At 47.0% G+C, this 21,066-nt stretch overlaps 3 protein-coding genes; all 3 read left to right on the top strand.

Annotated features, from left to right (window-relative positions):
- Positions 1-6,166: 6,166 nt before the first annotated feature.
- Positions 6,167-9,041, top strand: GSTUM_00008436001 (uncharacterized protein; the record flags this gene model as incomplete). The annotated part of the gene is made up of 5 exons (XM_002840041.1): positions 6,167-6,610; positions 6,659-7,104; positions 7,154-7,213; positions 7,271-7,463; positions 8,289-9,041. 5 exons carry the CDS (start codon positions 6,167-6,169, stop codon positions 9,039-9,041), a joined length of 1,896 nt encoding a protein of 631 aa, XP_002840087.1.
- Positions 9,042-11,911: 2,870 nt separating this feature from the next.
- On the top strand, positions 11,912-17,568 carry GSTUM_00008435001 (uncharacterized protein; the record flags this gene model as incomplete). XM_002840040.2 has 7 exons in its annotated part: positions 11,912-12,645; positions 12,717-12,957; positions 13,330-13,377; positions 13,441-13,875; positions 13,945-14,364; positions 14,428-16,200; positions 16,257-17,568. The coding sequence occupies 7 exons, from the start codon at positions 11,912-11,914 to the stop codon at positions 16,788-16,790; spliced, it is 4,185 nt and encodes a 1,394-aa protein (XP_002840086.1). The 3' UTR covers positions 16,791-17,568.
- Positions 17,569-19,029: 1,461 nt separating this feature from the next.
- On the top strand, positions 19,030-19,894 carry GSTUM_00008434001 (uncharacterized protein; the record flags this gene model as incomplete). XM_002840039.2 has 1 exon in its annotated part: positions 19,030-19,894. One exon carries the CDS (start codon positions 19,030-19,032, stop codon positions 19,255-19,257), a length of 228 nt encoding a protein of 75 aa, XP_002840085.1. The 3' UTR covers positions 19,258-19,894.
- Between the last annotated feature and the right edge of the window lie 1,172 nt (positions 19,895-21,066).

Raw genomic sequence — 21,066 nt, 5'->3', positions numbered from 1 at the left:
AAGTGGGAAAGGTAGTTCGGGGTAGGGCTAGAACCCTAACAAGAAGAGTCGATTAATTCAGCGAAGGAGAAAGACGTGCCAGCTTAGGGGGGCTTCGTGCTTGCGAGGGAGGGGAAAAAGAGAAGCCCACGCGGCTGTAATTGTGCTTGTAGAGGGAAGGCTGCAGTGGCGATAACAGCAATGGCTAACAGCAGGCCCCTGTTCCTAACCTATCTCATCCCATAAAGCCAAAGCACAACTTAGGCCGGTACCGGTAACGACGAGAATAGTTCTGGCACACTTCTCTGCCACAAAGCATCATTATCTATCACTCGTACATCAGCTTATTGCGAAGGAAGATCTTTTAATACGGGAGGTTATCATATTATGATATTTGAATCTCCCAATCCACAAATTTATTTAGAATCTAAGCCCATCTACTACGGTTTTATTACCTTCCCCACCGCTCCGTAAAAATAAACACCAGGACACCCTTGAACGTCTCAGGATGAGCACAGCCTGAAACCCTTTTTTCAGGGACAGAGCAAAATACAATTCCCAATTTAGCACCCAGAAGAAAGTAGACGAACATAGTGAATTGAGACAGCAACAGAACAAAAATGCAAGTTTGTAGAAGGAGGAAAAGAAAATACCCCCTCTCGAAATATTCAAGGCCGTATGAACTCATCACAAGCTCACAACATGAATTCCCACACTTAAATGACACCCGCCACATCCCCTCATATCCCTCCCTCTCCTATTCCCTGAGACGATAGGCCACAGGTTGTGGATCATATTGCCTATACCCATTAGTCACCATTCGGCTGGGCTCTCGAACGACGACTTTCGAGCTGCAACAAATAGAAATCAGGGATAGCGAGATACTTACATTGGGGTTCTTCCCACTACGCTTACTTGCTTCAAACTTCTTAACCATTTCGTCCACCATTGCATCGTATTCCATCTGCTTAGAGTTTTTGGGCCTCTTTCTTCTACGGATCACCCCGGATTCCGTGACAGAGGCAGAGCCCTCCCTGACATGCTCCGGTTGAGCCAGAGCTTCTTCGTCAAAAAATTTGCGCTTTTCAGGGGAGTGGAAAACAGGATTGACGTTTGTGGGCGAAGCAGGCTTTCGAGTCTGCCCTTGTGAAGTTTGCGTGGCAAGATGGTCTCCACTAGCATCCGGAATGCCTGTCTGACCTTGAAACCTCAGCAAGAATGCTTCTGATCGTTTCTCAGTATCAGCTTTTTCGTCCTCGGATAAAGCTGAGTTCCCGACTCTCAACTCCTTCAGCTTTTCAGACTCCAGCGGGAGGTTCCCGATAGCGCCACCACCCGCAGTGCCTACCGAACCTATAGCAACACTTCTAGTTTGGCGTCTCCCACCCCGACGCCTCGAATATTCTTCGGTGTGTTCAGCGACTTCCTGCAAATGGTCCACCATAGCTTCTTCGATTTCTTTCTCTGCCTTCATTCTTGCTAGTCTTCGGGTCTGTTTTCTTCCAAGTGCTTCTCTCTCCATCTCTCTCTCTCCCTCATCGATCTCCTGGAAATAATCTAGTATGTTCGTCTCAGCCGCATCTTCCCAATGCTGAGCAGCCAGCCCCCGAGTTTCTCTTATCCCCTTGGCTTTTCGAAAGTGCTCCCGGGCCCTTTCCTCGAGGGCCTGAAGATGGTCTAAGGCAGCATTATCTACCGCTTCATCGAACATAATCCTGTTCCGATCCCTCTCTTGCCTTTTGCCCTTTCTCTTCCGGTTCTGCTCTTGCAATCTCTCGGCAACGCGTTGCAGATGATCAAATGCAATTTCATCCACCATATCTTCATCTCGTTCCCTCCCGAGAGCATGGGTTATTTTTTTCCCCAGTGTTTTCCTAAGATCTTGTCTCTCCCCCTCTGCAATATTTTGCTCATAATCTAGAGCTAAATCCTCAATTATGTCTTCAAAGTGAAGTCTGCTATTCTCCTTCCTCGCCTTTAATTCTCTCTTCCTTTCTTGCTCCTTTTCTTCAAGGTCAAAAATAGTGTCAAATATGAGCGAGTCTATAGCATTCTGAAGCTCTTCGTCCTGCTTCCTTTTTTCCTTCTCGAGATCCTTAAGACCAACCTCATGTTTCCAACAATCGAGCCTCGCCTTCTCCTCCTCAGGTGCGAGTGGTTTTGCCTTATCTCTTTTCCGCTCGGCTTGATCCCTCACACCCTGTTTCGGATCTGGTCTAGCCTCGGCCTTATCTTCTAGCTCCTCGAACCGTTCTTGTCCAAAGATATTCCGATCTGCAGCTTCATAGGCCCTGAAAAACTCGAGGTCTCTACCAGCAGCCTCATCACGAAGTTTCTGTTTAAGCCCAAATTTTCCTTTATTAAAACGCTTCCTCATGGAGTGTTCATCCTTTCCAGACTTCTGAACGAGTTTAACCTCTGTTGGGTCTATGTCGAAGTCTTCGTCGAGTTCCTCCCCAGCCAAAGTGCTTCCGGCAGCACCATCAAGATTTGGTTTTGCTCCGCCCTTGGTGCAAGCTTGAGAGCTATGATCATCAGAGGAAAACTCAAAGCGCGGACAAGCACAGCCTGTTTCTATGCAGTGCAAGATAGACTCAAGAGGATCGCGTGAGTCTATCTCTGCAAATACATCGGGTTGTTGCCTCATTATATAGCGGGAAGATGAAGGAGGGCTTGGTAGGTAGGTACAGTTAAATGGGCGGTGAGATGCAAGATGGTGGTCACCGTGCCTAGCGCTGGAAGAGAAATGGACTTTACAGGTATGACAGTTATAACGGTAAACTATCTTGTCGGGGCGCATTTTAGGGGTCCCCCAAGCAGGGGGTCGAGTCGACATGATTGGATACACAATGGCAATTATCGATCAAACAATAAATGCTGGTGAGGAGAGGAAAGTATCGTGTATGAGTATAGAAAAAAGTGATGGAGGTAATTCTAGCGGATTCCCAGGGAAGCGTAGACAGGAGGGGGGGGGGAAGCAAAGGTAAAGATAAAGGTGGAGGTAAATGTGAAGATGGAGGTAAAAGTGAAGGTGAGGGCGAGGGTGAGGGTGAGGGTGAGGGTGAGGGTGAAGGCGAGGGTGAAGGTGTTGTTTGCTTGAAAGTTATCGGACGTGCTAGCAGAGATGGGCCGCGTAATATGAGTTTAATATCATAGTTGGTTAGTTGCCCATAATTTACGCGACAGCCCCCAGGAAAAAACCAAGACTCAAAGAGCGAGCAGTTATATCAGTGAGAAAAATGGGGTTCGGTAGGTCAGGATAAACCGACCAATCATACTCCTATTTCCACAAACTCTCCTCCCCATCCGTTCTGGGTGCCTAGGATCTATCATGACTTTTATTCTCGAGGTCACTACACTATGATTAAAGGGCAGGAAGTTATCCAGTTTACCAAAGTCACCCACAGCCTTCCCCCCCAGATTTCTTGTCTTGCGCTGTAAGCAGTTGGTTGGTTCTCCACCTGCGAGGAATATTCTAATCACACATTGTCACTCGCTGATGAATTGGGACCGAATGATGAGTCTAAACAGTTCGGGGTACTGTACAATATAATGCAAATACAATGCAATACCAGATAGTGCTGTGAAGCAACCCAAATTTATCTTAGTAGAGGCTGGGAGCTAAGCCACGGCTGTAATAGTTATTAAAAATCGCTTAAAGAAAATTTAGGAATGTAAAATCAAAGCATAGGAACTGAGGGCAAAGGGCCTAGGGAATGGAACATTAGGAGAACGTTGAGCCTAACACTGATCTACTCACCGATCACACGGAGCTCAGTCTTATTGGACCCTACAGTGCCAATTTGCGCACAGCATTGGCTGGCGACCACACAACTAGGTGACTTATAACACTAGTCAGACACTGAGTCAAGGCCAAACCCTCATTTCTAAATATTCTACCATAGGTATTGGCCTTACTATAATGTATGATATAGAGAAACACAGAACGAGTGGGATGCTGGCCTCCTCCGTCGCACCAGGTTTTTTTTTTTTTTTCCTCCGGTTGCACACGCAGAACAGTAACAGTGCTAACTCGTGGCAATAGGTAACTTGAGATGAGCAGCCAATTTTGCTTATGGCCCACAGGTATGAATACTTTACTCTACCACGAATGCGATAAGCCATTGTTCTTACCTCGACCATGATTATCTGGAAATGCCGGGCAACCTTGGCCACCTGAGGAAAGATGGTGACCCCAAAGGGGAACTACAAGCCTGAAAGCCATGCTCCTGCTTCCACATTAACCCAATGGGACTCTTGATGGCACGATAACCCCAGTAGTGGAACACTATAACACAAGAAGCGCTGCGGGAGCAACAATATGGGGGAGCACAGAAAGGTGAATGTGTGCGGGTGAGAACTAGGGCATGGACGGATGTATAGAGTTAAGTTTGTGGAAGTTTTCTCTTATGATACTCAAAGAGCTGTTGGCTAGCAACCCTAAATAGAGCACACACCTCTGCACCTCTGACAGTCATCATAACTGACTCTTGCACTAAGCGATTCTTTCACCTCCATCAACTATAAAGACCGAAAACTACATCCCCCTAGAGCCCCTCCGATCTAGCACAGCCAAGCGAAGATGCTAATCAGCCTTATCCAACACACCAAGTGCGAGGAAGCGTAGCATGATCCGTCCAACCCAAAGGCCGGTCGAAATAACGGTATTGTGGGAACAGAAACGCAGCTACGTTTGTTTTTTTGCACAATACCCTCAATTGTGTGTCCTGGGTTTAGTTAGTTTCGAGCCTGTTTGGCATGTCACTGTAAAAAATACTCAGTATTTGCTGAAAATGCAGTATTCTTTAGAATAAGAATACTAAGTATGATATTTATAGAAATACTGGTGTTTGGCATGTCCATAAAAAAAAATCAACCTAACAGTAGACTGCTTTTTTAGTGTATAATAGTTAAAAATAAACTGAAGGATGGCAGGATTTACTTTACAGAGGCTAAAGTGACTAAGAACCATCCATTTCGAATAGATTTGCTTCAGCCTCTTATTACTGACTGGAATTTGGGTTGTATGATAGGTCATGATTTTTATCAAAATGGTATAAAAAAAAATTTATCATGAAACAATATTATGAATTTTTAACTATATTGACATAAATAAAGAAAAACAAAATGATAGCAAAAATTTACTCTACTCTAATACCTAATATCTTAGAATAATCTACATTTGGTTGTAATAAAATAATTCTTATACTTTAAAACAAACAAGTCTACAAAAAATATCACAGTAAAAAAAATATAGTAGAAAAAATTCTAAGGTATAAAAATACCATGGTATTTGTGTACAGTACCTGCCAAACACAGTGCTGTATATTTTTACATTCACTTCCAGAAATACTGAGTAAAAGTGAAAAATACTGAGTATTTCCAACGTGCCAAACAGGGCCTTAGTTAGGTTTCCATAAGGTTAGTAGAGGTGGCTCATCTGCCGAGTGTTTGTGGGGGCAACCGTCCTATAATTATATAATGGGTGCTTTCAACTCCCCTTCATTTCCCTTGTTGACCGTACTACTCTTATCATACGGCGGGAACGGGGATGGACACTTCCAGGAACGGGACCGCGGTGTTAGTTGATTGCTTTCTCCCTTCCTTCTTATTTTGCTCTTCATTGCTTGCGCCCGTGCGAGCCCGCTTGATTGAATACATGCGATCACGAACCTTGCAACCCCACTGCTTTGGTTTGTGCGAAGGCGTCGATTGACTGCCTTCTTGCGAGCGAGGAAAGCCTGCCCAGCAGTTGTGTTCCCTTGCCCGGCCTGGGTTCGCCCTCTCGGAGCCATCAGTCAAGATAAGTACAGTACAGTAACTTGCTTAATCACTACCGGTTAGGTTACTATCACACTCGAATACTCTATCAATGACCGACTTAGCGCCAAGATACTTTGTGGTTGTTTTGTTGCCCTAGCAACGGGATGTTGTGGCAAAAAGCAACAGTCGGGCGGTCCAAATTCATCTCCACATCACCTTCGCTTCTTGACCCCTAACACTTTCAACCGCAATCAACCAGATCCTGTCCTAGATCACTTTTTGTTTCGGATTCTGTCCGAAATTGATTCTAGAGTTGGTGGGTAACTTCCTATCTCTTCTACCGTCCTCTTGTTTTGTTTCTCTACTCTCTCGTGCTTCGTCGACATCCGAAGCCACAAGTACACCTAAGCACTTGTGAACCCAAATGGCCGCTTTACAAAAATCGGCACTATCTTCAATGGACCCAAACCTCCCTACCCGTCCTCTGGCCAGGAAACGATCGGCGAGAGCCACCAATCCATCTCCTCTACGAAAGCAGTCCGACTACCAACTTGTTGCCCCCCTGAAAACTGCACCGACTGTTGCTTCGAGGCCCCCACCAGCTCCCTCCAGTACTGCAAACCAGAAACAATTGGGTGATCCGAAAACCCCCAGAGTTGCAGTGAAAGACCGAAAGAAAAAGCTATTGTGTGCCACCCCACCACAGGTTCTGCAGGATACAAGAGGACGGGCGGAGTATGATCGTGGAAGACAGCTTGGTGAAGGTGGATTCGCAAGGTGTTTTCTGGTCCAGAATAAAGAAGGTGAACTATTCGCGGCAAAAACTGTCGCGAAGAAAAGTCTGCAAAACCAGAGAATGAAGGCCAAGGTCCATTCATATTTCCCTCATCAGAAAATGTTTATTAACGATTCATAGTTTTTCGGGGAGATTCAAGTTCATAAGACAATGATCCACCCAAATGTCGTCAAGTTTGTCGAGTGTTTCGAAGATAGTGACAACATCTACATGATTTTGGAACTGTGCCCAAATAAGTCATTAATGGATATGTTGCGAGCCCGTAAGCGATTTACCGAACCTGAAACAAGATTCTTCTTATTGCAACTCTTAGGTGCATTGAAATATATGCATGGAAAGAAAGTTATCCATCGCGATCTTAAACTCGGGAATATATTTTTGGACGCAGACATGAACGTCAAAATTGGTGACTTTGGGCTTGCAGCTTTGCTTATCAACGAAAACGATCGCAAGAGGACAATATGCGGGACACCAAATTACATTGCTCCAGAGGTTTTGTTTGGTAGTGGAAAGGAAGGGCAAGGACATAGCTTCGAGGTTGACCTCTGGGGAGTTGGTGTTATTATGTAGGTTTCCTGCAAGAAGGGATCTCCAAACATTACTAACTATGCTCAGGTATGCTATGCTCGTCGGGAAGCCTCCTTTCCAAGCTGGTGATGTAAATGTTATCTATCAGTACGTGCCCGACCTGGGCCAGAATAAAATGGAAGCCGTATCACTAACAACAAGTAGAAAAATTCGCCATAATACCTTCAGTTGGCCTGAGGAGGTGCCCGTTAGTTCAGCAGCAAAGCACCTAGTTCACTCAATTCTCAATCATGACCCCGATGCTAGGCCTACACTGGACGATATTGCCGACCATTATTTCTTCAAGTCTGGTTTTTTTCCGAGATCGATTCCAGTCGGCGCTGGCAAGCAACCACCAGTCTGGAGAGGCACTAGTGGAAAAAGCGTAGGAGCTGTTAGCACAAACAGGCAGGATTGGATAAAGAACTACGAAGAGGTTGCTCGCGAATGCGGTATTGGCGTCCGTTCAGATGGAAGGCCGGTTAGCGCTGTTGGAGATCATGCAGGCGAGAGTATGGAGCTTCTAAGTCTTCTACCTTCCAGGCCGTCATCAGTGTTGTCTGCTGGTGATGAAAACCAGCAGTTTGCGGCCGAAAAGCAAACAGTGAAAATAAAGCTCGAAGATGAGGTGAGGATGCAGAAGGAAGAAGATGCTTATATTCTACCAGAAACTTTAAGTCCGCGAGATAGCCATGCTAGAATGCGGGGCGCCAATACACTAAAGGGAAAGGCATCCAAATTGTGGGGTCCGACAAGAGGGACTGGACTTATCAGTGCTGGGCTAATGCCAGCGAGACATGCACCGGGACTACTTGCTTCACAAGTAACTAAGGTCACTGAAGCGGAAGAAGAATCCGATGATGGCTTCGAAGACCAGGAAGAGGAGAAACCGATAGCAAAGCCAGCCGCTCAACGTCTAAAAGCACAACCTATACGAAGAAGCACTGTTGTTACTTCCCCAGCTGCCAGGAAGAGCATGTTTCCTCTCCGCAGCCAAGCTGTGAAATCACATGCTGCGGAGTTGAGAACTGCGGGTCAACTGGAAGCCAATGAGCAATTTGTAAAGGCACCATCTACTGTAATGGCACTCAAACCTCAGGGAAGGCTGCAGAGTCGGCCATCACGGCCAATTTCTTCTTCATCAGCTAAGTCCCAATACGAACTTCCGCCATCGTCGCAGGAGTCTTTAATTTCAACGCGGTCCTCATCGCAACAGTCCTCGCAGCCTTCCTCGCAGTCTTCTTCGCAACCTTCTGAAGGCCCGATCATTCCGTTTGGCCCTAACCTGAGTTCCAAGATTGGTGTCCCTATTCGTTCAACCGCCACATCTACAGTACTCTCATCATTAAGATCCTTCATTAACAGCCTTGAGGCATTTGCCAGCTCGAGACTTCATACTCTATCTCCGATACCAGCCGCTACCATCGCAGCAGTGAAGTCTTCTCGCAGAGGTGAATCCAATAAGCATGTTTTTATCACAAAATGGGTAGATTACACCAATAAGTATGGGGTGGCATACATTCTCACAGACGGTACCTGCACAGCAATGTTCAATGATAACACCTCGTTTGTAGTAGATAGCATCAGTGGTGAAAGGGTCGAGTTCATTACTCAGTCATACATCAGTGATTCTTCGCAGGACACTGTATATCGAAGGCTTCAGACAAAGATGGAGGTCCTCAACGAGAAGAAGAGGACCAGCAAAGGACTTGCCAGGAAGATGCAGATGTGGAAGAGATTCAAAAACTACATGAAGTCGGATTTAGAGACTGTCGAGCAATGGTGTGTGGAAAGAGACTCTGTAATCAGGGAGCCAACAGTTGGCGGTGGTGACGATCCTGGAATGCTATTCGTTACCCATTATACAAGGCTGAAGAGATGTGCGCTCTTCCGCTTCTCTGATGGATCCTTCCAGGTTTGTTGCTCCAATAGTTAATATTTATATCTTGCTAACTTTCTGACACCTAGTTAAACTTTATCGATCATACGAAGCTCATCGTCTCCTCTGGTGGTCGAACAATCCGCATGATTACCAAAGCACACGAGCTCAATGTTATGTCCCTCGAAGATACCCACAAGGAAGTCTTCATCTCAAAGAACAAGGCGCTATTAGATTTCGGTATTAGAGAAAAACTAAATTACCTAACCGATATACTAAAGCTCTGGGCAGCTGATGGAAAGTTCCCAAGAAGCTACGACGTTAAGGAGGAGACCGGGATCACGGTTCTAGGGGAGTAAATTAGATTTATGTTTTTCCTTTTCTGCTCTCTCTACTTTCGCTATTTCTTTGTTCATCCACTTGGCGTTTGTTCACAGTATGGGTATATTTCTTGTTTTGTCTCTCTCCTCGGACGATTAATGTTTCCGTCTTTTTGTCGTATGGGAACACTTGGGAACGCTCGGGGATGTACTATTATCATGACTGTCGAGTTTTGTTTCTTTCCTTCTCGAAACTTCGTTTGTAAAGCATATTGATAAATTGAGCGTGCACACACCATTCCACCATGATGAGGCAAGCCGATGAGGTGGGAGATATGCAAGTCAGGACATGTCTATTCCTTACCTGTCCGAAAAGGCCCTCTATCGTGCCATGACAAGGTACAAGCATGGATCCTGCTATGTTGCGTGCGGATAAGATTCCGGCAATCAATTTACAATGGTATTTGGAGTGAGCAGGAGGGCTACTTTTCTGTAAATTATATGCCCTTAGTATGATGCCAAGATATAAAACATTTGGACCTCTCCTACCCCCGACATTACCAAAAATATACTACCATAAAGCCCAAACAACTAAGGCCCCTATCTCCATGTATGTTCTGAGGGTTTCTCTAATTTTCCTGTAGTTCTGCAGGTCTTTTGGGCAAGGAGAAAGAAAGGGTACCGTACTTCCAGAGTGATCACGACAGGTATCACGGGTAAGTGAACATTTGATACTGTTATCATAGTTCAATTAGGCCCTGTTCGGCATGTGCCAGCATAAATATATTGCGATATTTCATAAAAATGGTATCTACCCTAAATAAAATGCTATTTTTCTAGAAATATCATACAGTATTTGTGTTTGGCAGTGCCATATTTTTTCCATTATTGTCTCACCCACATGCATGTTTATCGTGTTAAAAAGGGCACAAACAAAGGGCCAGGGCTCAAGCCAACAGAACACATATGATATAACAGTATGATAATATCATAATCATCATATTATCATATCATAATAATACGGTATTATCATATCATACTGAGAATTTCTTTTGCTAACCCTATACCTAAAATGACTTTCAAAAAATATCGCAATTTAAAACAATATCACAATATCTGTAACAATGTCGTGACGGCCATGCTCCCATATATCATAGGGGGTCAATGTCGCCCCCTGCTCTTAGGTCTTGGGGAATATGCGCTGGGTTTAGTCGAGCAGATACCAGAGATCCCGAAGGTATCACCTTAAGGTAGAGGAGTTCGAGTGATTGTGCATGAAGCGAAAATCGCTGTGTTACCAACCCACCGGGAGTGAGTGTGACATGTGGATAGCAAGGATATGCCTAATGTTCGTTAAAAACAGAAAAAAGGTCTACGGCGCCCCATGAGTTAGATGTTGGGAATTACCCCTAGATACCGTCCTGCCCGAATACAGTATAATATCATACTATGGTTAAAGTTGGAACAAATTGGGATTGTTGAAATACCAGCTGTTGATACCGAAGCACGGTGACTTCCAGCGGTGTATCGTTGGGGGACTGAGCTCGATTACAGTATGCATAATTTAGCAGGAGTAATAGTCGGCGAACCGTTCGGAATAAGAGGGGCCCGATGAGCGTTGATTGGGCGGTTGGCTAGGATAATTCTATTGTTCGGCTCCTCGCAGGGCAATTTGTGCGGCTTGAATATACCTGGCTTGGCGCGCTAACCGTGTTCGGTTCGCGGACTTTTCACGCATTCATTTGGCGCAAAAACAGATTGAGCCCTAGAGAAGAGAGGGAAGAGGTGGCCCGTCTACTTTCCCACCCCCCAACACCCTGTCCTCACCTTCCCATCATCATCCCACCTCCCACCAAACCTTTAAAACACTCAACATCCTTCCTCTCCCCCAAACCATTCTTAGTGAGCGACTCGCTACTTCTTCCTAAGTCGAATCAGTATCGCGCTTTTCCTAGGTTTGCAGTGTTTGCTAGGGAGATTCCCCCGGGAACGCGAAAGGGATCCCCGTCTGTTCACCCATCTCTTGTCCATTTTTCTGTTCAAGAGGTGCGCTCCTTTTGCGCGGTCTATCTGGCCCCGCCAAACTTGTTTGTATCATTCAAGATACCCTCCCCGTTTCCTAGCTAACTTCCCGCGAAGACAAAGTTTCACCGCGGTCAAGTACAGTAATTATCACAGGGTTTCCCTATCATGCCCGGAAAAGACAGTTGGAACCCATCCCATCCCCCAGATCAACAGAAACAATCACCAAGCAACGGTCCTCAGGGACCTCCTCCGTTGCAGCAGCATAGGTCGTTACCGCCATATCAGTGAGTTCCTCCTTAGCCCGATACAGATGAAGACATTTTCCCGGCAAGAGCCGCTGACGTGCACAAACTGCAGGAACGGTCCAGGACAGCAGGCCCAGGGCGGTCCAGTCCTACCTCCGCCGCCTCTAAACCCGTCTGGATGTAAGTTGATGAAAATTGGAAACAATAAATTTCGACCCGCGTGATCAAGAATTTCAGTTCTGATTTCTATGCATTAGCTGCCTTTTACCACCCACCCTCTCAACCACTCCCTCTCCCCACACTCTCTGCTTCGCACCCGTCATATCCCTTGCCTGGAATGCAGCCAGCTCCCGGCGCATCCCCACACGGCCCCTCCCCTCCTGTTCCCGGAAGCAGCGCTAGCCCCCCACAACAACGTGATGCTCCTCAAGGTCCTCCACCCGGTCCTACTCAACCGGCCCAACAAGGTATGGCCCAATCTCAACGACCAGGTTTACAGGGTGCAGGCCCTCAACAGCCCTCAAATATTATGCAAACTTCTCCGGCTACTGGCCAAACCCAGATGCCACTTTTAACTACACAGGGACCCCATCCATCCCAGCAACAGCCCCAGCAGCAGCAACAGCAAGGGCCTATGGGGACCGTCCACCACCCAATGTCTAGTTTGACTGTCGGGCACCCCCAGCAAGCCGATTCCCGGCCCCCCCAGCACCAACCAGGCACCAACTCTGTAAGTCAAGCCCAGAGCCAAGCTCAACAGGCCGCGGCCTCGATGCCCCCATCCGCAGCCGGACCCGGCAGTGGGCCTGGGGGCCCCATTTTAAATGTAGGAGGCCCCCTACCAACCGCTCCTCCTTCCCGCCCCCTTCCCTTTGATATCTTGCCTTCCACTGCGGAGCGAGATTTCGACAGTCGCAGAGCCTCTTCTTCTTTGGGTTTTCAGGGTGCTCATGGTCATTTGAATGTAAAGGATGCCTTATCCTACTTGGATCAAGTAAAGTTTCAGTTCCAAGATCAACCAGATGTGTACAACAAGTTTCTGGATATCATGAAGGACTTTAAGAGTCAAACGTAAGTTTTAACCCCTTTATTTGCGAAAGTGAGGACCGAAACTAAACTTAAATATCTTGCATGGGCTCTAGAATCGACACACCCGGGGTTATTGACAGAGTTTCGACACTCTTCAGCGGTCATCCGAGCCTGATCCAGGGATTTAATACCTTCCTTCCCCCCGGATACAGGATCGAATGCTCTCAGGATCCACGAGATACTAAAATCACCGTCACGACTCCCTCGGGAATTCACCACGCTGCTTCGGGTGGCGAGGTCTCAATTGGAGGTGATAGGAGTGGGATGCAGTTGAATACTGCTCCATTGGCTGCTGTAAGTAGTGCCAACGGTCCTGGACAAGGTCAGCACTCAATATTCTATGGGCAACAGGTTAGTAGATGGGACACACCATATGCGCATGGGTTGTACGGCCCCCAGGGCGGGGTGGGTGGAGCGCAGCAGTCCCAACCCCAACAGCCGTCAGAGCCTCTGTCTGCCCGTCAGTTGCACCAACAACAGCAGCTCGTGCAAGCCCAAGTGGCGCAGCAACAAGCCCAACATCAGGCCAGTGTACAGCAGGGTGTAAGCCAGTTGCAATCCGCTGCAGCTCATACCAATGGCTCCGGTGTGAAAGGGCCCGTTGGGCTCGTGGTTGGAGGTCCTGGAACCCCTACAGCTGGAGTTAATGACCCTAAGTCTGGAAAGGGTCCAGTAGAATTTAACCACGCAATTAGCTATGTGAATAAGATAAAGGTATGTGGAGATGGCCAATCAAATCAATCTTGTATATCAATTTTGCTCACTGTTTGCTTCCAGAATCGATTCGCGCAACAACCAGATATATATAAGAACTTTTTAGAAATTCTTCAGACCTATCAACGGGAATCAAAACCCATCCAAGATGTTTATTCTCAAGTTACTCAATTGTTCCACTCGGCGCCGGACCTCTTAGAAGACTTTAAACAGTTTCTCCCCGAATCCGCTGCTCAGGCTCGTGCGGCAGCGGCGGCGAAAGCTGCTGCTGATGAGGCAGCCGGTCATACTGGGCATTTAGGCCCGAATGGGCCTCCTGGGCCTGGGGGGGCGCCTAGTGCATCAAGGCTACCTCCGGTGGGAAATTTTCCGCCTCCTCCTAGCGTTGGAAAGGAGAACAAGAAGAAGCGTGGTGCCCAAGGACTTAGCACTGTCCAGGAACCTAAGGCCGAGAATAACAGTGTGAACGGCACCTCAAACGCATCAAGAGGTAACAAGGTATGTGATACTGATACGGTCATTCTATGGTAATTTCGGGATTTGGCAAGGATTAACATCATTTGGCAGAGACATAAGGTCGGCCACCCTGCCAAACCTTCTGTTGCTGAACAACTGGTTGCCGTCTCGCCTACGTTAATACCTTTCCACCCCGAACCTCTTGGACCGCAACCACAGCCCATGGCGACCACTGAGGAGCTTGCGTTCTTTGATCGCGTTAAGAAGTTCATTGGAAACAAACAAACGTACAACGAATTTCTCAAGCTCCTGAATCTTTTTTCCCATGACCTAATTGCGAAAGATATGCTTGTCGATAAGGTATCTAACTTCATCAGTGGCAACAAGGAGCTGATGGACTGGTTCAAGAGATTTGTTGGCTACGATGGGAAAGCGGATGACTTAATCGACAACGCTCCCAGCACAGTCAATAAGGTTAGGTTGAATCTTTGTCGTGGGCTTGGCCCTAGTTATAGATTGCTGCCGAAACTGGTAAGTGTTTTACACTCCCGACAAAAACAAAATTTATCTAGCTAAATACATTTCAACCTCTAGGAAGCTCAAAAACCTTGCAGTGGTAGGGACGAGATGTGTTGGGAAGTCCTTAATGATCAATGGGCTTCTCACCCGACATGGGCTTCGGAGGATTCCGGGTTTGTTGCGCATAAGAAGAATCAGTACGAGGACATTCTTCACAGAATTGAGGAGGAGCGCCACGACTATGATTTCAATATCGAAGCCAATTCGAGGACTATACAGCTTCTTGAACCGATTGCCCAGCGAATAGCAAATATGACGCCAGAGGAGAAGGCGAATTTCCGCCTAACCCCCGGTCTGGGCGGACAAAGTAAAACAATATATCAGCGTATCATCAAAAAGGTCTACGATAAGGAAAAGGGGCTGGAGGTGATCGAAATGCTTCACAACAATCCGGTCGTAACTGTACCGATTGTATTGAAACGCCTCAAGTCAAAAGAAGAGGAGTGGAAGGCTGCCCAGAGGGAGTGGCAAAGGGTATGGCGTGATCAAACGGCCAAGGTGTTTTGGAAGAGTTTGGACCACCAGGGCATCACGGTTAAGGCGAATGATAAGAAAGCTTTCAGTACGAAAGCGTTGGTGAATGATATTCAGGCGAAGTACAAGTCACAGGATGTCAGACGCCAGAGCTCTACAACACCTATAGCCGAACATCAATTCACATACATGTTCGGAGACTTTGGCATCATCCTTGATGCTAGCCGTCTCTTAGCTGTTTCTTTGGAGCATAGCAACACCTTTAGCGCCAACGACCGCGAGAAGATTGACTATTTCATCAAGTCTTTTATCCCGCTGTTTTTCGGTATGAACTCAAGGGATGTTGAGGACACTGTCAACAGCATCGCACGTAAGTCACCCGACGATGATGGTGACGAAGGGTCGCCCGCGGCCGGAGAGGGTTCAACTCGAGCGGCGCGCCGCGGCAGACAGGACGACTTGCTCAAAGACGTTCTCAAGCGCGGCACTGGCAAGAATGGAAAGAGCTCCAGGAAAGATAAGGAAGGGAGTGTCGCCTCTCGCGGAAGCAAGGAGTCCACTCCGGAGGTGAACCAGAATGATAGCGACATTGAGATGGCACTTGATGGACCTTCGGATCGACCGATCAAAGAAGAACAGCATTGGATATCGAGGCCTACAAAGCACCTCCCAGATATGAAACCTGGCACTCCAGTATCCCATGCTGATGAAACATCACTTCCCGTCAAGAGAACCCTGTTCACCCTATATGCGAATACAACCATCTATTGTTTCTTCCGCACATTCCAAATACTTTGCAAACGTCTGTCGGACATTAAGGCCTGTGAAGAGGAAATTCGCAACGATGTTGCCATTCGAAGACAGCAGAAGGCAGCTCACGACCTGCACTTGCTGGGTTCCAGTAGTGTTCCTGGCTCCTCCAAAATGGAAGAGCTTTTCAGTGATACAAGCCCGAACGCGAATTACTACTCACAAGTCCTTGATCACTGCGAGAAGTTTATCGAAGCCGAACTCGACTCAAATACGTTTGAGGAAGGGCTTAGATCTGTCTATGTACAGAAGGGGTGGCAACTCTACACCATTGACAAGCTGTTGTTAGCCATTTTGAGGTTTATCCAGGTTATCGTGCCAAACGACACCAAAGAGAAGAGCTCTGACAAGGGCGGAAATGCCGATATCATCAGACTGTTCAAGTGTGATAGAGAGCGCAGAGAATTCACCAAAGAACGTGGTGAATACCAGGAGCTGATTAGTTATCGGAGAAGTATCGAGAAGATGCTCGCGCCTGAAGATAGTGTTTATCGAATCGACTGGGTAAGGAAAAATATATGTATTCCACCCGGCCGATTTTGTTGCTAATAATTGAACAGAACGAGGAAAACAAGGAAGCGGCCATCCGATATGTTCCAAGAAACGAAATGACGATTGCTAACGAACTCGATAAAGACGAGCGCTGGAATTACTACATCCAGACATATATGATGTGCGCACCGACAGAGGGCATTCCGTTGGGAAGATGTGACAAAGTGTTCTTAGCAAGAAATAGGCCTTCGGAGGACGACCTCCCGGAAGACGGCTCCCCTCGCGAGATGATTGGCAGCTCGGCAGCAGATGGCTTCTGCAACGAAGAGAACATGGAGATACGAATATGCGTGAACACATACCGCTTGTTCTTCGCGCAGAATACCGAAGACTTTATGGTGCAGAGGAGGTCCCAGCGGCTTGCTGGGGAGAGCAAGATGCAGGCTGTTTCGGGGAAACGGATTAATAAGTGGCACGACTTCCTGAGCAATGCTCCATGGATGCAGGGCATGTCCCAGGAGGAGGTCGAGAGGAAGAAGGCGGAATGGGAAGTTGCTAAGAAGAATGGACAGCCCACGGATGTCGTTATGGGAGGTGCTTGACCTGACGGTCTACCAGAAATCACATTAGCGGTGGTTGATCAGACTTGCCTGTTATATTATCTTTCTCTTTCTTCTCACTATTTTTTTGTTCGCTACTCCTATCACAGCGGCCGAAAAAATCGGGTTTCATGGGCGGCAGTGGCGATAGCGGCGCGGTACTTGGGTATAGCGGGGGAGGTTTTTATTTTCCGGGATCCTAACTTTTTCTACCGGTTTATCATGCTTTTTCTACTTGCTTTTTTATTCTCGTGAGTTGCTGCTTTGCTTTTTCTACCAAATGTTTCACTTCTCTCTTTTTCTTTTCTTTTCTCCCCCATGTGTCAACTTTGTCTTCTCTCATGACGGCTACTGCTGTTCGTTTTTGCTTGTCAGCCTTGGAACGTCAGTCGCTCTACCGCATCGCTCCACTGGTCTGCGGCGGGCACATGACTCGTCAACCCAGCCCAGTCTAGCCACCTTCCGAAGACCCAACGAAAACGGCAAAAAAAATAAAAAAAAATAAACCCCCTCCCTTTCTCTTCCTCCTCTCTTCCCAGAAAATAAGGCGTTGTGTTTTTGCTCAAGTTTGTCCCTACATTATCTTTTCCCTTCCTTCCTTTATTATTATTTTTCCCTCTCGCTTTTGTTTCGAATTCTGCTATTTTTTGTTTTTCCTCTACGGTACCGGTATTTGTACTTGCCGGCACTCTGAGCTCGAGCTCTATTGTCGAAGCTTTCTCCCTTTTTCTTTCACCTGTATATTAGAATTATTGTAGTATTCTCTTTCAAAAAAAAAAAATCGTGCTAGCTTGATTGATGTGATGCGTTTCATGTCCGGATATGGTACTTATATTCAAAGGAAGACCACTGGGGGGAACCTCGAATGGAGGGTCTAGATGCTCATCCGCAGCACCATATATAGACAGACAATCCGATATCTTCGGAACGGAGGCAGTGTTTATCAAAGAATTAGAGACTATTGATATGGTAAGGTAGGTGCACTGTAGTTACTGATACCATGCTACGCGCAGTATTGTTTGCACTCGTACAGTATGTATGTATGCAAGTGCCAGGGGAGATGTTTTTGAGCAAGACAGGGGTTATTTTGCTGGCCGCTGGCTTTATGCCTAGTACTTTACCGTACTTGTGCTCGAGTATACGTAGGATAGTATGTATGTGTGTAGTTGACTCGAGCTGGTATGAACACCAAGCTCCACCTACCTATCTACCTGTCTACCCATCTGTGAATAAATGAATGAGCACGCCATTCGAAATTACTACCTGTAGCCTACCATATTCTGTCGTACGGTGGGGTACGCTAGTCATAGATACTCGTATTGTATTGTGCGGGCAAGCGTAGCTCATGATACGAGTACCGGTACTGGTTGAAGGAAGGAAGGTAGAAAAACGCATTCCAATACGCATCGAAGTATAGACCGCCGTACTTCTCGGTCCGCAGGAGGAACTTGCTCACCGCGGCTCGACAACTCTTCCTACATTACCCACCTCCTCAAGGAGCTTACGGTGTTATTGTTCCTTTCAAAGATTTTCAGTGCCGGAATTATTTTCCCTATCCACAAATCTTGCTTCGAGTAGCTAGACTATGCAGTGCGGGTAGTATAGGGGAACCCCTATTATCAGCGGTGTCGTCGAGAGTGTTTGGGGTTGACGAACCCGGGGGGGATGTAGGTCATGGTGCCAGTCTAGCAGCTACATAGTAAAGTCAATCTCACAACTACCGGCATTGTTAGTCAGACTTTAGATATGGTGATAAACCTAACCTTAACTTCATCCTCCTCCCCCTCCCAACACCAGCCCTCACTCTCTCGTATCATATCATACCTATGATACCAGTACCGGTACTCGAGTAACTTACATTATTTCCCCGCGACAACTTGAATCCCACACCTGGATAACAGAACACGGTACCGCAATCTATTTTTAACCCGTATACACACATACATCACACACCGGTACAGTACTCGTACATACTCGTACATACATGCATACATATACATGCTGGAGTTAGGGACGGAAGAATAACTTGATAAAAAAGTGTGGGAAATTTTGTTTGTAATAGTGCAAATAACTTAATTAATACCCGATACCATACCGATATCGGATTGCGTTTATAGCATTACAACCACGGTATGCATAATGAATATTGTGCGGAGCTTACCTTACCTTTCTATTCTTCACACATGTTTTTCTTCCCAAATCACCTCTCTCTCTCCCCCCCCATTCCTCTTTCTCCCCAATCATGGCAGTGGGGTACCACGATCCACACAGGTACAAGGAAGAGCCAGCGAGCAAGGTGGGGGAGAGAGAACAAGACAAGACGGACGTGAACAAAAGTGGACCCGGAAAGGAGTGGGGAGGGGGGGTGAAAGGTGGAGGCACAAAATGCATGATGAACTGGATGGATGGACAGATGGAAACACCACCCCCCCATCTCACTCACTTCACCCACCCAATGAATCCGCGATGAACAACAATTGTTTCCCTACAAAAATTATTCAGTACTCGAGTACCGCTACCCACGTGAGAAGGGTTCTCTCCCACTCGGTCAACAGGACCGGCCAAGCCAAACACTTTCCCCACAGCGATGATAAGGTTAGCAGGTGTAGGAATATCATGCTCGAGCATCATACAACAGCTCCAACAACCGCGATCCCAGAGCCTCCTTCCACCCCACCACACACCCTCATCTACCGGTACTCGAGTACAGCAATCTGGGCACTCACCATGCACGACGTGTCCATACCATAACATGCCATACTATCATACAGCGTTATGATAAACAACCTTCCACCGGCGACCCACCTAGAATACCGGTACTAATCTGCACCTCGGCCAATTCAAAAAACACCATTGTTATTGTTATTGTTATTACCATTATTATTACTGTTACCGTCTATTTTTTCATAGTTGTGTTTTTTTTGTAACGGGTTTTTGTTATATATATACTCGATTCCCTGGTGCATGCCTGCCGTATTTGTATCTCCGGGAGAGAGTGGGGGGCGCCCAATATGGAAATTATGATAGGATTGACTAGTTATTCTATAATCGAGTACCGTATTATGTTTGATAATAATTATTATTGTGGTATCATACTTGGTTGTAAATATCGTCCCCGAACCCAGTTGCGAACATCGTGCCTATTGCCGCAGTTCACACAGCTATTGCTCGGTTTGCTTACCACAATAATTATGGGGAAAAATAATAATAATTTGCTACTCTCCTCTCTGCAGGAATTATGAAACAACTCCCACCACTTTCCCCCCTCCGCCCCCTCCGCCCCCTCACACTCACTCACACTCACCCTTTCCACTCCTCCATCCGACCCTCCACAACTTGCTATCCAACCATCCAATCCTATCCAACTGAACCCAACGGCAAGAGGGCGACCCTAACACAACCCTAAAAAAGAAAATAACAGAGAAAGGAAAGTGGAAGAAAAGGGGGAAGGTCAATAGGAAAAAGAAAGAAAGAGAGAAAGAAAAGGGTCACATAGAGAGGGACACTGGGAGAAAGTGCAGAGAAAGGGAAAGGAGGGAAAAAAAAAGGGAAAAAAAAGCAAAATTTCCAACTATCGCATGTCTCTCACTAATCCGTCAAATCTCGATAAATTTGAAAATAGTAACGGCTGCAAACACGATAGCCAAGGATCCGCCGTCCGTCGTTGCGGCGGAAGAAGGAGTCCACAGGGACAGGTTCAGGAAAGTCGATTCGAAGGGGAAGTGATTGGCTCTACCGACGGCTATCCTGCGAGTAGGAACGCTGCCAGTAGCCTTCCCCACACCGCAGGCCCCGACTTGACCAATTCCTCACCCTCGTCCTCGTTAGCTCCCTCGCCCATTCGGCCAGTTGCGCATGTTCTCGACCACTCTTCCACCCTCATTCCTTCTCCAAAAGCGGACGCTACCATAACTTCCGATCCACAAATGTCCTCGTCGGATTTTGACGGCAGGTCCCAAGAGGGGTGTGGCGGGGGTGGGAGTGGTATCGCCGGCGGTCGGGATCGGTTGGCTCCCTCGCTCGCCAGCCAAAGGTCTCAGCGGCCCCTGGGAGGGTCCAGCGCTCCCTCCTCCACTAATCCCCCGCTACCCCCGTTCCATATGGATTACTGCAGTACTCGTAGTCAATCATATGCAGCCTCAAGCCACAACTGCGATCCCAATTCCCATCAAGACCATCACCAGCATCAACATCAGAATCAGCAGCGGCAACAGCAGCAACAGCAACAAATTGACCTGTCAACTGGGCGAGCCCTTTCTGAAACGGAAGTTCTGCCGGC

This window comes from Tuber melanosporum, assembly GCF_000151645.1.
Source record: "Tuber melanosporum whole genome shotgun sequence assembly, scaffold_47, strain Mel28".
Taxonomy (NCBI): domain Eukaryota; kingdom Fungi; phylum Ascomycota; class Pezizomycetes; order Pezizales; family Tuberaceae; genus Tuber; species Tuber melanosporum.
This window is presented reverse-complemented; position numbering and strand designations above follow the sequence as displayed.